Here is a 17610-nt window from a genome sequence, read left to right on the forward strand (position 1 = left end):
TGCTTTTCAGATTCAGGGGAAATCTGAAACGTGAAGATTCTTCAAAATCTTGAGTTCGAATTATTTGAAGATTACAATGTTTTCTCTTTTTTTTATACTTCGTTTATGAGAAAGTAACCAGTAGGAGTTGTCTGCACGAAACGTTCTCTTATGCTCTTATAAGGGATTTGTTTATTGCTAACAGTATGCCATTGGCGAATTAAATAATTACGGAAGAGCTTGTTAGGGTGCAGTCTTTAACGATTAATCGCTGGGATGCGGCCAATAAACAATAACCGAACACCACATCTGTATTTTGGACATTTTTCTTCCAAGGGATTGAAACCAGAATTGGACACAGAACTATAATTGTAATCACAAAGTCGCATACTAAATTGAGGTCGGGATAGCCTGGTTGGTAGGGCGTTGGATTCGCCTTCCCTTGGGTTGTGAGTTCGAACCCGCCAGCCGAAGACTCTGTGTGTGTGGTAGTGGCTGGCGCACGTATAATCTGTCGTGGTCACAAAGTCCTCTATATCGAGAGTACCACTGGGGGTACTGGATCAGAGGTGATCGTTCTCTCGTTCAGGTCTAAATTTCGATTTATGGCTGAATGAATGAATTGCATGAAGTCCGCCCCGTAAAAAGGGTTGTGACACGTGAGTAACTAAATTGTACTCTTGGCCCTAGACGGCGCTACTGAAAAACAAGAATCGTAAGCATTTCGGCTTAAATTCGCTAACTTAGTAAAAGCGGGCTTGTCTATGACAAATGCCCTCAGAAACAATAACACATACTAAATTTCATACATTTAAGTCTTTGTGTTTTCGAGTTTTCACATTTACATGCTGACAAAAGTACAGAACGACAAGGGGACACTTCTACGATGAATTTATTTCCAAATTCGACAGATCTACACTTTAGATGTTAAATATTTTATTCACTTTTTTTATCGCTTTATAGTTATTATGTTAACTTGTATTAAGATGGTTAGTCTATTTTCCACCGAATTTCTAAATTTAATAGAAATCTCCAAATCTTTTGTAAAGACCTATATCAGATTTATCCTTCTGTCACCAAACGGTTTTGTATTATCGTGTTCACAGACAGACATAATTCCAAAAATGTATTCTTCAGATTCAAGGGAAATATCTGAAAACAAGGAGATTCGTCAAAATCCCAAGCACAAATTTTTCGACGATTACAATTTTTTTTTTTTTTTTTTTTTTTTTTTTTCGAATACGAGAAGTAGTCAAAGGGACTAATATCCCCACAACTTTCCCGCATACTCTCGAATAAAGGTGTTAGCCCAGAGAACACTTTGCATAGCATTTGCGTACAATTGTTCAACGAAACATTAACCTTTGGAGTGAATTTAGTTTTTTTGCTGAATATATAGTGTCATCCTTGGCGAGTTATTTGGCGATTAATCCCTATAATGCAGTTAATAGCATCTGGATATCGAATTTGTATTTTGACGCGTTTTCCCCAAACGATTAACATAAAATTTGACACTTAACTAATAATAGTCAAAAAAATCACATACCTAATTTTATATAAATAAGTCTTTGCTTTTTTAAATTATCGCGTTTACATGTTTCTAAAAATACAAGAACGAACGTACTAAAGACGGCCAATCCCTCTTTGGATTTGGTTCAAAATTTAATAGGTGTCTAGATGACAGTTGTTAATTCTTTGTATCGAATTTTATCTATATAGCTCTCTTCGTTTTGGAGGGCCGTGGTGGCCCGGTGGTAAGAACCCGGCTTGTGAGCCGTAGGGTTTCAGGTTCGATACCCGATTTCACCGAAGAACCATCGTGTAAGGGGGTCTGTTGTAAGTTAAATCCGTCATGCCAAACGTTCTTCCGTTGGTGTGGTGTGGAGAGGGGGGGGTGCCAGCTCAGGTGTCGTCCTCGTCCTCTGACCGCGGTTCAAAATTACGAGGTCCATTCCAAAAATAGCCCTAGTGTTGCTTTACAACGGGACATTAATATAACTAAACTAAACTAAACTAAAAAACTCTTCGTTTTGTAGTTATCGTGCTAATGCATATTCGAACAACCGGACAGACTGACATCCTCTGCGTGGATTTAGCTCAAAATTTGATAGAAATCTTTAAATTTGATGTAAATACAGTACACCAAATTTCATCTGTCTACATCAAACCGTTTTTGAGTTATCATTGTCAGACAGACGCACATTTTCCAGAAATATGTTTTTGGAGCTCAGGAAGGTCTATAACGTAGAGATTGCTCGAAATCTCTCTATACTCGTGATACAAATTAGTAAAAAAGAGCGATGATCGAACCATTTTCGTCAACAAATTAAATAGTATTAAATTTCTTGATGATTACTATACTTACTCTATACTACGTATATGAGAAGTAAAAAAATGGAGAAAATAAACAGTGTGGTGTTATGTAGATTATTATGATCCATGCAGGAAGCAACAGGACGAATGTTTTTAGGAACATTTCTTTTAATAATCACATTCACACACTAAACAAGCACAAACACAAAGACAAGACATTCACGCGCTCGGCTTCACAGTTCAGCATCACATCTTATTCTGATTACAATCGCAATTCACTATGGGATCGCCTAATCAGGCATCGCCATCTAGTATCCAAAAGAGAAGATAAGAGTAATGCAACTGCTACAACAGTAAAATAAGTATTTTTTTTTAAAAAAAAGTGGAAGAGAATAAACTTTAAAATATAATAGATTATTATTACAATAACAAATTTTTGCGATTATTTTTAATTTCTTTTCAGATTTATTGTTCTTAGCTGCCTTAATTTTGCTCTTTAAAATTATTGTTATATTTATTTATTAATTTAGGTTCTTTTTCCATTTAAATTATATTTATTTATTAATTTAGGTTCTTTTTCCATTTAAATATAAAAAGGACTTAAGCTCGCGCACGTGTTTCGTAGTATAAAAAGAAAGCTATTTACTACTTCTCTTTTTATCCATTAGAATAAAAGCTTTCTTCTTCCCTACATTTCTCATTTTCTATTTTTAGAAAAAGTATAAAAAAGTAAAAATTTATTTCCAGAATAGAAACAAAATTTACAAACGTCATGTCTCTCAGCTTATTTCTTATTTAATTCATGGAAAGTAGCATTATTCTCAAAAAAAAGGGGGGAAGTTCAAAATGCATTTGTGCACTTTATTTTTATTCCCCAGTGCCAAGTCAATTTATTCTTCATTCAGTTTTTAAAAATGCCCAAACTTTTTTTCCTGGTGCCTTAAAATGCAGAAAAGTAGAAACTCAAATTTAGATCCGTAGATATATGACAAAAGAAAAATGGACTGGAACACGAAGTTTTTTTCCCCCTTTCTTTCTGAAGTTTTCTTTGATATTATTCTTTCTCGCACTTTCCAAACAGAGTTGTTTTTTTAAAAACAGAATAGAAAAAAAATTCTCACGCATTTAGAATTTACATTTGCGTGAAAATTAAAAAGCTGCATCGTGAAAAGGAACGAAAACTTCTAAAAAGCACCATTAAAAAGATATTTTAAAAAATAATTTAGTACTCTTTATGCACTTTCAATCCTCTCAACATGATTTTTTGAGCCATTTAAATTTTTACCCTTTCCGGTTCATCAATAATTTCGAATCTAAAAATTTTTTTCAGAATGGAGTTGCTGTTTTTTCGAGAGTAGTTTTTCAATTAGAGCATAAAACGGAAAAGAACGTTTTGTAAAATCAATCATACCCATGAATTTGAGCCTCGCAGTACTTTTAAATCATAGAATATATATCTGCTTCTAAACATTGCCACTAGTACTTCAGCAATAATGAATTTCACAATGGTATAAAAAAACGTTTTTGCTTAAAATTTTCCAAACATTATTTTAAAGCATTAAAATATAAATAAATAAATAATTTAATTAATATCTAAAATAAACAATGAAATGTCTTCAGTGAATTTGTAAATTATGTATAAAGGGTGTCCCAAAATAAACGCAAGATTTGAATTTGCCACCATTCGTGCAGTGAAGTGTTGGCAACCCTATTAAAAAACCATTTGACACTTGATATTTTAGATTTAGTAAATATGGAGCGTTGCATGATAGAACAACCTATTAATGCAAGATTTGAATTAAATAAAAAATAAAGTTTTTTTCTTTAAATTGTTATATTTTTATTGAATTGTAAATTACACAGGATAGGATTATGCATTTAATAACACGTAAAACAAATAGCCTCTACGGCTTCGCTGGCACATACGCACTCTTTTATGGAAATTTTCCATAAACATTTTGCTTAAATGTGGCTGAATTTCATGGATGCAGCGTTGAATTTTTTTTCTTCAATGCACGCGTGCTTGTTGGCATAGACCTTTGACTTTAAACAACCGCCTAAAAAGAAATTCATTGATGCTACATCAAACGATCTAGGGGTCCAATTCTGCAATTTTCGAACTGTGGCCGCTTGACTTTCATTATTTTTGAAATATTGTTCAACAATGAAAACACGTTGTTCTACCGTGAAACGATCCGTTTTTACCAACCCTAAACTATCAGCTTCAAATGTTTTTTAATAGAGTTGCCAACACTTTACTGCACGAATGGTATAAAATTTAAATCTTGCGTTAATTTTGGAACATTCTTTATATATACTTCTTAAATATCTTTACTAATAAGTTAAGAGCGTTTGGTTGCACAATACAGAGAGTTATAATTATTTTTGGCCATCTGTGACAGTTTTATATGAAAGGGTTAATGTTAAAGTGATGCAAGTCATATTATTTGCTTTCCAGAAAAAAAGGTTACTATATTTTTCGCATATATAAATGTTGCATTGTCATCTTTTTAGGGATCTCATAGATCTAAATTTAAATTAGAGTTAAATTGAATTTGTAGACTAGTTATACTTATTATTATTTTTTTTTATTTCTTCAAACAAAACTTACATTATTTTAACTTTCCTATAAGAAAGCAGATGATACAACATTCAAATTGTTATTATATTAAACGCAAAACTAAAGCAACCTCTTTTCTCATTTTAAATATTTACATAAAATTTATATGAAACAGCCATTATACAAAACATTATCTGATGTATAAGTTTCTGTTTAACTTCAAAATAATTAATTTTAGATGCAGGTTGGACGAAGGAATTCTGCAACTGCAAAAAGAAAAAAAAATGCTTTTCCATCAAAATCCAAAAAAGTAACGATTAGTTTTTAACGTTGCATCAATTATGAATGAAATATGCCTATATCGTCCATGCTCACTTGATACACGTGATTGTCTTTCCGGGGTTTTTTTTATGTCATTATATATATTACAGAAGAGAAAAAAAATTGATGTCACAACATAGAACATGTTACCTGTTAGATGACCTGTTTTACCTGTATTTGTACCTAGATTTACCTGTTTTATATTTACATTTTTTTTATTATACATTTTCCTGTTACATGACATTCGCAGTTGTGTTTGTTCATGAGCCTGTCACATTATTCGAATGACTCCATTTCTGGTAGACAAATAAATAGTAAATAAATCGGAAATTTCACTCCATATAATTCGTTTATGATCATTAGGAGCACATTTTCATAGGTTCTTACTTCAGCCATGAGTTTAAACATCAGAAATTTAAAAATAAACTAACGCCTTTGGCAACAGTTAGTTCGCTGGGTATGATGGTTGTGTTGAATTTAATGAAAATTCTTATACTTAGCTACATGATTTTCACGAAAAAAAAATGGAATTTTACTTAATAAAGTTGAGTTTCATAAAATCTTATTACCATTAAAAACTTAAATATCTGTGTAATCTATTTGAAATTGCATTTTGTTTTTTGCATTGACGTACTTTAGCTTTCTTATATAAATTGCCCAGTGAATAAATATATTCTTTCCTTAAATTTATAAAGCAAAAGTAAATTATGCGAATGAATATTTGAAGAAACCAACGGGAATAGTCTCCCAAAAACTTTCTCGCATACTCTCTAATAAATTTGTCATGCTAGAAAACACCTCATATGGCACTGACGTGCATTAGTTAACTTTTGATTGGAATTTAGCATTTTTACCGAATCTGTCGTGCCATCCTTGGCGAGTTATTTGGCGATTAATCCCCGGCATGTGTGAATAGCATCCAAAAATCGAATGTGTTTTAGATGCGTTTTTCCCAACTGATTGTAGTGAAAAATTGACACAAAATTGTACTTGTCACAAAATTCCATACCAAATTTGATATATTGAAGTCATTGCATTTTTGAACTATCACGATTACATGTATCTGAAAGTACAGACCAGCAGATAATTCTTTGTTGGATTTGGCGCAAAATTTGACAGGTGTCAATACTTTAGGTGTTAATCTGTATACCAAATTTTATCTATCTAGCAACAAGTTTGGTGTAAAGACCATATACCAAATCTCTACCGTCTAGCTGAAAGTATATTTGAGTTATCCTTGTCACATATAGAGAGACGGACATTTTCTAAAAAAGTGTTTTTCGAACTCAAAGAGTTTAAAATGTGGAGATTCGGCAAAATTTCGAGTTCGAATATTTTGACGATTACTATACTTTTTCTATACCACGTATATGAGACAGTAAAAAGTAACTCTTAAAATATTTATATTGACATGCCAAAACCATTTACTCATACTGATAACAGGAAGAAAATTTTGCTTATAGATTTTCTATTCTTAAAGTCTTTTAGTGAGCTTTAGTGTTTATCGATGTAAAACGTCAATATTTTTGCCGGAACTAATTTATGAGTTCTAATTAATGATTTACCTAAGAATGAATACTATTCTCTGCATAAAAAAAAGAACGATGATGTTTTTTACGAAAAAGAATCCTCCCCCTACTTACCAAAGATAGATGATTTAGTCAGCTCTTAACGCCTACGTAAGAACATGAGATCAATTAAAAATTCTTCTCTAAGAGGATTACATTGATGCCCTAAGCAGTATTGGATAAGTTGTTCTTAATCCGCTTACCCAATCTTCCACATTAGCCCCTAATTGAGTTTCGATCATGGAGTCAAAGAGTGATGCCCGTGGGATTATTTAATGTTGTTGACCTGTTCTAGTGGGTTCTGAGTAGCTATGTTTAGTAAGAAATTCACTGCTTGCATTTGAACTATAAAGAAATCTTTAAGATTTTCTGTATATTTCTTTACGAAAAATCTTATGTTTTATATGTTTGTTCATTGTTGTGGTTAAAAACATTAAATTATGCCATTTCGAAGATAGCTGAGGTCTATTATAGGACGAACATTGAATATTGCAGTGCAATAAGAAGATGAAGGCGGCAACATTTTCACAATATGCCATTGGAAAGCCGTTTTACCCGAACGGATTTTGTCCATGTCAAATTTTTGGTAGCATCTAGTCTCGAATCCACAACTATCTGGACTAACGTGACACCAACTGAATGTGGTTCAACTAATTTTTAGAAATTTTATATTAGGACTGAGATATCTTGAGCATCTAAAGTATTTTTGATTGGAAATTTTAAGTGTTCAATAAAATAAAAGATAATAATAATTGAAAAAAGGAGGGAGTAATGGAAATATTGGAAAGGTGCCAATTAATGATTTTTTCCCTTATTATTATGTATAAGCTGATAAGTTTCGTAGCTCAAACAGAAAAATAAAAATCTATTTCTTTCTATTTTTCCAAACGGATTTAAAGTGTACCAGCCTTTGTCCATATCAAATGTTTTTGCAGCATCTGGTCCCGAACCCACGATTTTCCGGTTTAACATCTCATCAAACCATTTTGAGTTCAATTGTTTTTTAGAAATTGTATACCAGAACTGAAATATCTTGAACATATAAAGAATTTGTGGCTGTAAATTTTAAGCCTACAACAAAATAAAAAAATAATTGTACAAAGAGGGTTAATGGAAATACTGGGAAGGTACCAATTAAGGATTTTTCCTTAGGAAAAAAAAATTCTTTCTATTTATACTCCATTTTGCCATGTATACTAAGAAATTTTAAATATTAATTCGCTACTTTTTGATTTCGTAGAGAAAAGGCTCGAAGTATTAATTTAATTTAATTTCAATTTTTTTTGAAACAACATTATATTTTCACAACGAAATTCGATTATAGTGTCTGATTAATAAATAGATTTTATCTTTAATAACATAATGTCACCGAAATCTCAAATAGGAAATCTGGCACTTATTACTGAAACCTATCTCTATAACATCAGTAACTTCAACATTCCATTCCACTCAAAGAAAAATTGGTAAATATTACAAAAAAGAAATAATAAATTTTGCAAGAAATAATACAACTTTACAACCCCAATAGATAATTTAAAAGTGATATAATTTTGAACTATTTTATTAAATAATATTATTCCAAATTCAGCTAATTTTATTTATTTTCTTGGAGGTAACTTCACGTGTATCGAAGTTATGTTCACATTGGAACGACGTCTAGGCTACTATCTCTTCCACACATACATCCCGACCTGCCTCATTGTCATCATGTCCTGGATCTCTTTCTGGATCCGAGCCGACGCCGTCCCTGCCAGGGTCACCCTGTGTGTCACATCTCTGCTTACACTGGCTACCCAGCATGCTCAGTCTCAGAAGTCCCTGCCTCCTGTGTCATATATCAAGGCCATCGACATCTTCATGTCCACATGCACACTCTTCGTGTTCTCTTCGCTGATGGAATATGCCATTGTCAATATAGTGATAGGTCAGGCAGAGGAAAGAGAAAAAATGGCCAATACCATAATGACTGAAGTTCAAATGATACACATGGAAGTAAGTTTGGATTGTTACAAGGTTTGAAAATCTCTAAGATTCTTAGTTAAATTAATCTCGATATGTTTTTGAATAGAAGTTTAAAAGATTGATAAATCAAGATAACAGCATTTAGATGGTTATAATGTTGTCAATATGCAACAGTTAATGTTTTTTTAATTGATATTTTTGAAATAAATTATAGATTGCTCTGAAGTAAGTTCTTTTATTCCTTTTCCCGATGTGATAAGAATATAATTGATTTGTTTATTGATAATCAATCAGTTAACGCTATCAAAACTATTACTGCCTCAAAATTATGTCATTAAGTGGCAAACACTTTAGCAAAATTTTCTATATTCTGAATGATTCAAATAATAATGACGGGAAAAAAAAGAATAAAGTCGATGTAAATGTGGAAATCAGTGGATCAGTATTGGGTTCCTGGTTCCAAACTGATAAATTAAGACAAAGAATTATTAGTGGTCATTTTCCCAATGTGGATCGTGCCACTGAATGTTGGGAGAATGGATTGAGTTAAATGCAGAGTTAGAACTTAAGCCATGTTTGAACACATTGATCAGCACATGAATCGCCTATGATTCATAAATAGTATCTAATTAGCTATTTTACTACAATTAGAAGAGAGCAAATAAGTAAGCACCTTATTAGATAGTTGTCTGAATCACAGGCATCAATCATGGCAGCGAATGTGTTAAACTGTCCTTCAATTCGGGTTTAAAAGATATACAACATCTGGAACATTTTCCATCGTACTAAATGTTTGTAGGTAGAAATCGCGACATGCGGTACTACAAATTATCTAATGAGAAATTTTGGAAGGTGTTATTTGCATCGTGTAGCGCCGACTTTGCATAGTGTGGCAGATGGCCATTGTAAAGTCACATGTGCTCTTTATCAAACCTAAGTTTCTTCACACAGAACTTAAAGAAGGTTTAAATTGTTTGAGAAAACTCAATAAGCATATTTCAAAAATGTGTTTGTTTTTGTTTTTTCCATAACAGTTTTCTAACACTCTTTAATTGCTGAGTTGAAATTTAATCCATTTAATTTTCCCATTCCAGAGCCAGACTCGCCTCCCCAATGGCACAAGAATCGTTCGATCACCATCTCTGCGACGCCGATCGGAGATCTTAGAAAGGCAAGCTCTAAAAATAGACAAAGTCTCAAGAATTATTTTCCCTGTTCTGTTCGTCATACTTAACATAGCCTATTGGTCTTACTATCTTAGGTAATCACCTTTTATTTTTGGTCTTTTACCATCGTTTTTGAAGCCAATATCACTGCCGAATTCAGCATCTATTCACTCATCACTACTTCTCTTAAAACTATATCGACTGCAAACCAATGCAGGATTTCTGATTAGATACACAAGACAGTTGCTTAGGTCCTTTGGTTTCAATAGGGGCCTCAAGCAGGCCAATTAAAAGTATGTTGTTAACCTAATTATAAAACAAAATTTTAAGAAATATAATATTTTTTGTTATAAAATATCAGGGTTATAACGTACGTACACATTTAATTAGTAAGATCATTAATTATTTTTTATAATGAAACAATAATTAGTATTAATTAGCTGTGTTATATTCCTTTTGACCGGCCTTGTAAAATATTAATTTTTAATATCATGTTCGTTTGAAATGTATTAGTTCTTTATAATCTTTCATAATAATATTTATAAGTAAAGACTTATTACTTATAATTATGCTTAATTTTTCAAAAATGTTATTACTTTAGTTAACTTTTTCCATGACGTATTAAAATATAAATAAATTAAAATAAAAATTATTAAAATACAATAATTAATTAAAACAAATCATGCGTGTTGATTAAATTAAAAATTTGTTGCAATGTGAAATTAGGTTGACCATCTATTAAAAAAAGGGATCTCATAATGTGCAGTGCTTACAACCATAAAACTGAATCCGCCACTGCTACAACCCTATTAATAAGCTTTCCGGTATCAGTTCTTACTAGCCCTAAGCCGATTAGAAGGATTTTATAAGCTCTTTTTTTTCCCAGTAAATTTAATATCGTTTGAGATTATTATTATTATTTTTTTCGTCTTACTTGAAATGGGACGATTTCTATTATAAAAAAAATCAATTTTTTTTCCAGTTTTAATCTTATAAAATAGGGGATATTTCTCTGATTACTACTAGGAAGTTGCAATTTCTTCCATTTTCCCAATGAAACAATTTTTTTTTTTCACTTCATTCTTTTTTTCATTTTTTTCGATAGGATTTGATAAATATTTATAAACAACAATATTTAATACTTAAATCTATCTGTATTTATGTCTGCGATGCAATATATTTTAAAGAGGCTTTTCATAAAGGGAAATATATATTTTTTAGTTCTTCAAGTTGGATGATATTAATTCTTTTTTTAAAATTTTTACTTAAAATGAAAATAAATTCACTATTATTATTGAGTTACACTCGCATATTATATCAATTTTCTAGTGATTTTATTCAGAATTTTTTTTTCTTGGGCATATTAGTTTGTAGTTATGAATCTGAAGATTATCGCATCGTAACATATACTCGATTATCAATTAAAAAATAGATGCTTTTTGAAAAATATATTTGTATGGTGTTTTATAATAAAAACAGCTCATTCTCTCTATTTTTTTTTCTTCTAAATTTTACATCTCATAATATTTACTAGTAGAAAAATCCATTTATTTATCAATAGTTTTCGTAATAAAGCATGCCCTAATGCGCCAAAGCAAGATTTTTTTTATGGAAAAAAAGGTATTATTTTCTGCCAAAAATCGAAGAAATAGTTCTTACCTTTTTTTAACGTATTTTATTTTGATCGCCAAATCTTAATTTTTTAAAGGCAAATATGATAATAATAACAATTTTTAATGCAACCCTAAAAGCCATTTGTTACCAGTTCCGTTGGAATTTAATATACTCCTTGAGTTAGTCGCCAATATGATAATCCAAAAATAGATTTAAAAAAACAGGCAGAGTAGTTCTTCTAACAATCATAATGCTGATTTGAATGAAAATTTTTTGTCATTAAATTGCATACCTGTTATATTGGCCATTGGGAGTTGTTGGCATCCTTGGCAATGTGAAACCGCGAATTCTAGCAACCAACCTGGATGGCAGATTTTGGGGAAAGTTTGAAGGTTGGCACGATTCTATCGTGGTTGGCAAGAAGCTGGAATCAAAAATCTTGCTTCTATAAATACCATTAAAAGTTAAAAATTCATACTAACCCTAAATACAAAATGATAAATAATTAAATGATAAATTATTTACTTTTGATATATCTTTCTTTATGCAGTAAAAATAACATTCCCTTTTTTTCTTAAAATTCATTTTATTTTCCATTTTTTTCATTGGATTCTTTTATATTTAATTAATTATTAAAACCTAGTTCGTCTACTCTTATCTTAGTTGGGCTGTTCTAAGGATAAATGGAAACTGAATCCAGGAGACAAAATGTTGGTATTTTCAAAAGAGAAAGAGAAAAAAAAAAGAATAGAATTTTTGTTTATATGAACAATTATGTATGAACAATTTGTTTATATAGAACATTAACTGGCGAATGTTAATTACGAAAGAGCCTATTAATGTGTGATTTTTTTTTTGGCAATTAATAGCTGGCATGCGAGTAATACCAAGTACTAAACTGTAAGTGGTTCAATAAAAGAATGGATATCCAAATTTATAAAATGAAATAACTGAAATTTATAAGTGAATTCCTTTGAAGTATCCTGAAAAAAAAAAAAAACTTGCAATTATTTACACATATTATAATTTCAAATAGCATTGAAAAAGAAACAATTAATATCCAATTATTATGTAAAAATAAAAGAATTTTCCATACTCATGTAATTTATGATTTCCAGAGGTGTTTACAATTCAGTATATAAGCGATTTTATTTAAGATTTAGAAAAAAGTGAAAGTAGTATAAACTTTTAAAACACATTTTTCGGTATACTTCCTAGTATTTCAATTTTATTTTAAAAATTTTCAAACTTTATACTTAAAAATTTTATTCAAAAATATTTAAGAAGAGTTTTGAATAATGAATTGGAAAAAAAAAGTGTTGGGGAAATTTCAAAATTTATACTTATATATTTTTTTTTCTTAAGAAAGACTACTTATACCTTTTTGAATTGCTTTCTTTCACACCTAATTTCATATTGGGGGGGGGGGGAAACCTCGCAATACTAATTACTTATAAGAAATTTTTCGCCTTTAATTCTGTACAAAAAAAAAAAAAAAAAAATCTGGTACGGGAAGAAAATTAATAACTGAATTTTATTTTTTAATTTTGCTTTTTAATAAAATGCGTCATAAAAGTACACTCTTAATATTATTTTTAAAATTTCTCATAACATTTTTCGCTCTTAATTCGAAAAAATTGCCAACTTACTAATTACGATTTTTTTCACTTTTTTATATATAAAGTAGATATGAAAATATTATTATCAAAAAATTCAACCTCGAAATTGTAAGGAATTTTCACGTGTTAGACAGAAAACGCATTTTTGGAATTCCATCTGTCTCCTTATGAACATAACTCATAAATGCATTGAACTGGAAAGCATTAAAGTGAAATTGATATATAGTTTTAATACCAAATTTATAAATTCCTATAAAATTTTGAACAAGTCCGTTTTCGGAAATTTTCTTTGTCCGTAAAAATGTCTATCTGTCCGCATGCATGAGAATACTCAGACTGATTAAATTGCGTATAAAATTAGATAGACGAAATATAGTACAAATTTTTATCACCAGAAATGTGGGTGTATATTAAATTTTGGACCAAATAAGTGAATGGGATGATCATTTGTATTCATATGTATATATGCATACGATAACTCAGAAAAACAACGATTCTATATATCAAATGAAATTTGATATGTCATTTAGCGCCACACATTAACTTGAGAACGGCGACAACTATTGTCACAAATTTGGTGTCTAGGTATTATAAAGTAATCATGTGCTACATAGTAAGATCAATTACATCATCGCCTGGCAGCAAACAGCAGAGCTAGCGTTCCTATCTCGGAAACGATACAAGAGTACGATGAAAAGATAATTGCAAAATTATAAAACATTTTCGATCTAGTACGAAACGACATTTTGTTGCAATAAAGCTAAGAAGAATTCGTTGAAACTCGCATTTGTTTAATGATGATTTTTAAGATTCTTAGAAAGAAAAAGCATTAGAAATAAGCCAGGTCAATTAATTATAAACAAATATTTTTAATTTCGACTTGCGCAAGTAATTATGCAATAGAGTTGACATTTATTGTTTAATAGCTGATCTTTCACCAATTATCGAAAGTCATTGCGCCATAGGTCTTGAAAATTGAGACCAAACAAATGCACTTTATTTCTTAGTATCATTGCATTCAACGTGACTTTTCGCATTAAATCGAAGACATATACAATTTTTTAATGATCCCCCCCCCGTATCTTATAATTTTCAAAATAGAAACATTAATTCCGTTCTAGCAGCCAGGTGACACTGTAACTGATCTCACTATGTAATTCATGATGTTTTGCAGCAAAAGAGCTGCTTTGAACTATATCATATTGGATAAAATACTATTTTAATTTCATAGCTTTATTTCGGATGAGACACTTTGGCACACCGCAACTTTCATCAGCGTTTACAAGGATTTGAATTGTAACAAATCAAACAGTACAAGTACATTTTGGCGATCGCAGCGCCATTTCAACATAATTAACCAAGGGTTTCAACACATGGTAACTTAACAATACCTAGCACTAAATTTATGACAATAATTGTCGCCATTCTCAAGTTAATGTATGATAAAAAGAACTTAAGTGAGCACCTTGTATATTGAAATTTAGAAAATTTGCTGCATCTATTCCAATCTAACTCACCAGATGCAGACTTCTAAACGTAAAAATATATCACACCGTTAAAGTATAGAAGAGAAACGGTACTGTACTCTTTAATAAAATATCAAAAAGAGAATACTCTGGCTTTTTAAAAATATTTATTAGCAGTGATCGGAATACTATCATACTTAAATCTTGAACGCTGGAATAATAGTGATGTTGGCTTCAAGTTTTTGTTTTCCATGATATCCAAAACATGCATTTCGACCAATGGGTGCCTGGAAAAAAGGATCAAAGGACTCATTTTTTACTCGACAAGCATTCTATCATGAAATCTTCAGGACTAAAATAAGGAAGACGAAGTTTAAAGTCGAGGCTATTTGTAACAGGGACGAAACTAGAATACCGGAAAGGAAATAGTAACTGCATATGCCTATTTATGGGGTATTAAATAGCATATGTATTAATTTGAGATACCAGGGTGCAGCAAGTTGAACTACCCCGGGGGTTTTATACATGGGTTTCGTCCCTTGCTAATGCATTTAATATTGTTTATGAAGACTCTCTATACATTGTTTGTGAATGAATTTAAATAATGAATTTGCATGCTATTATGAAAAGTAATGTAGTGTGATTTTTGATGTAATGTTTAAATATGGATTTCATTCTAGGTAGCATACACGTAGATAGTTTATATATTGCTATATCACAACTGTCATTTTAATTTATTACCAGTTTTTTTTATATAAATGCGAATGAATTAATAATTTCTAAAACATATTTGTAATAAAAGTAGCTCTATTACTTAAAACTTAAAAACAATTCTTAATTATCGCAACAAAAGATTGTAGGGTAATATATTATCTTTCAAGTTTTTTTTTGATAAAATTTAAATTGATACTGATAATAAAATTTAATACAATTAAATTTAATAAAAATAATAATGTATAATTTTTTTAAAAATAAAATTTAAGTTGAAACATCAGTATTTTTCTTCTTCAAACTTAAAACAGAAAAACATTCAAACTTATATATCAATAGTCGGAACTTTGAAAAATGAGGGTAAACCTATCACTTCGATATAAATATTTATTTATATAAAATGCACAGTCACATAATTACTAAATATAAGGCTTCCGGTAAGTGTTTCCACACAAGAACTTAGAATACTAAATTCATTATTATCACAATTACAAAAGTATTTCATTTTTGAGGTGCTTAACTCTTTAAATACAATGTATAATTTTAAAGAATCTTATACTTTACAGAGTACAAAAATCAACATTTCTTTTAGACACAGCTGCTTAAAAAACATAATAGCTATTACAATAAATTTAAAACTGTTTGTTTAGAGATGTCATTTCAACAAAAGTATCCATTACTTCTTAAAATAAAGTGCCATACTATAATTACATTGTTGTTAAGTTATAAATGATGGATGAAAAAGTTTAACTCATGCGATATGTTTTCAAAATAATAAACAGTAAGTTCTTTCACTGTACAAGAAATAAAAATGTTTAATTTCATTGAGATATAAAAAGTCTTTTAATGCAATAAAGTCAGTTTAATGGTCCTAAAACCATAAGTCAAGCTAAAAGCATTAGGGTTTTTTATTATTATTATTTTTCCAATTTATAAATTTGGTCAATAATTCAGATGAACTATGTAATTCTTACATAAACAGAAAATATAATGAAAATATTTCAAGGTTTTTGTATTAAATTTTATTAACAATAAGAACTGTTATGAATTCAAATTAAATTTTTCTCCGTTACAGAAAAAATACTAGTTTTAAAATATTATCTTATTAAGATAAAACTGCATAAATTTTAAATTCAACTATTTTACATTTAAATTTAAGATAACTTTTAATTTGCATGTTTTTATTTTAAAAGTATATTTCTATATAATTTACTAAATGTAGAAAAAAAATGTTGGTTGCAATTTTCTATCATAAAATATAACCTTGTTTAGACAACACATTATTTTAAATATAATCAAATACTCACACAAAAATCAAAATTAAATTACAATTTTTTGTACCATGTTATGGGATTATTTTGTAATTTTAGTAAAATCTGTGTAGTTCAAGTACTAAATGCAGAAAGATTGACTTTCCATAGTATGTTAAGTGAAGATCCTGTTGTGTTTTTGTATAGTTCTTAATAAAAAAAAAGAAAGGTTAATGAATTGTTTAACTTAACTGTGATAATTCTTTGTGATGCAAAGCATGCTCTTTTTAAAAACATTTTGTGTGATATTTTATTCTCTGTCACAGTTTGATGCTGTGATGGTTTTTGTATTAATTCTTTTAAAAATATGTCAAGGTAAACTTCAATTGTGTATTGGTGCCAATAAAATTTTAGAAACTGAATACTATCTAATTTTCTTGCATTTTCTAAAAGTTCCAACAATATACATAAAAGCGTACAAGTACCAACTCTCATTTTAGTAGCAAATAGGGAAAAAATGTTTGGAATCCAAAGTGAAGCCTAAAAAAATCATATAAATAAATAAACTTTATCAAATTAGTTTTTATTACTTTAGTAAATTTATATTATGCAAAATAGCAAACAATATTTTATAAAATAATTTAATTAGCTAAAAATGAATACTAAAATTTTTCAAAAATAGTATTTAATTTGATGTAATAATTGTTTTTCAGCACATTTGCGAATTAGATATTTTTAGTGCTTCTTTACATAAATGTCAAATGAAAATCATAATTAAAAAGAATCATCTATGAGATAAAGAAATATGAAATATATACAAAGTAGAATAATGGCATCCTCAAAATAGGTACCTCCAGCAAATTCGAAATAATACTCATTTTCTAATAAAAAATTGAATTGTTGTAAATTTACATCAGAAATTGAGGAGCATTTTTTTTTCTTTTAAAAATGTAACAAATTCAACAAAAAGAAGTTTAAATAGCCAATGTAATTCTTAATATATTTTAGAAATTATTTCTCTTAAAGGGAAAACCTAACACTCTTGACCCAATAATAAATATTCTACATTCATATAAAAATA

General features: G+C 29.6%; 1 protein-coding gene across 1 annotated transcript in view; it reads left to right on the plus strand.

The window, feature by feature from the left end:
* LOC129988480 (glycine receptor subunit alpha-2-like) overlaps positions 1-10088 on the plus strand; it is a 58865-nt gene extending 48777 nt beyond the window's left edge. Inside the window, exons 7-8 of the mRNA XM_056096718.1 lie at positions 8354-8733; positions 9798-10088. Coding sequence (XP_055952693.1) covers positions 8354-8733; positions 9798-9968 — 551 coding nt within the window. The 3' untranslated portion in view covers positions 9969-10088. The remainder of the gene's footprint in view (positions 1-8353; positions 8734-9797) is intronic.
* The last annotated feature ends 7522 nt before the right edge of the window (positions 10089-17610 follow it).

Source organism: Argiope bruennichi, chromosome 10 (assembly GCF_947563725.1).
Source record: "Argiope bruennichi chromosome 10, qqArgBrue1.1, whole genome shotgun sequence".
Lineage (NCBI taxonomy): Eukaryota > Metazoa > Arthropoda > Arachnida > Araneae > Araneidae > Argiope > Argiope bruennichi.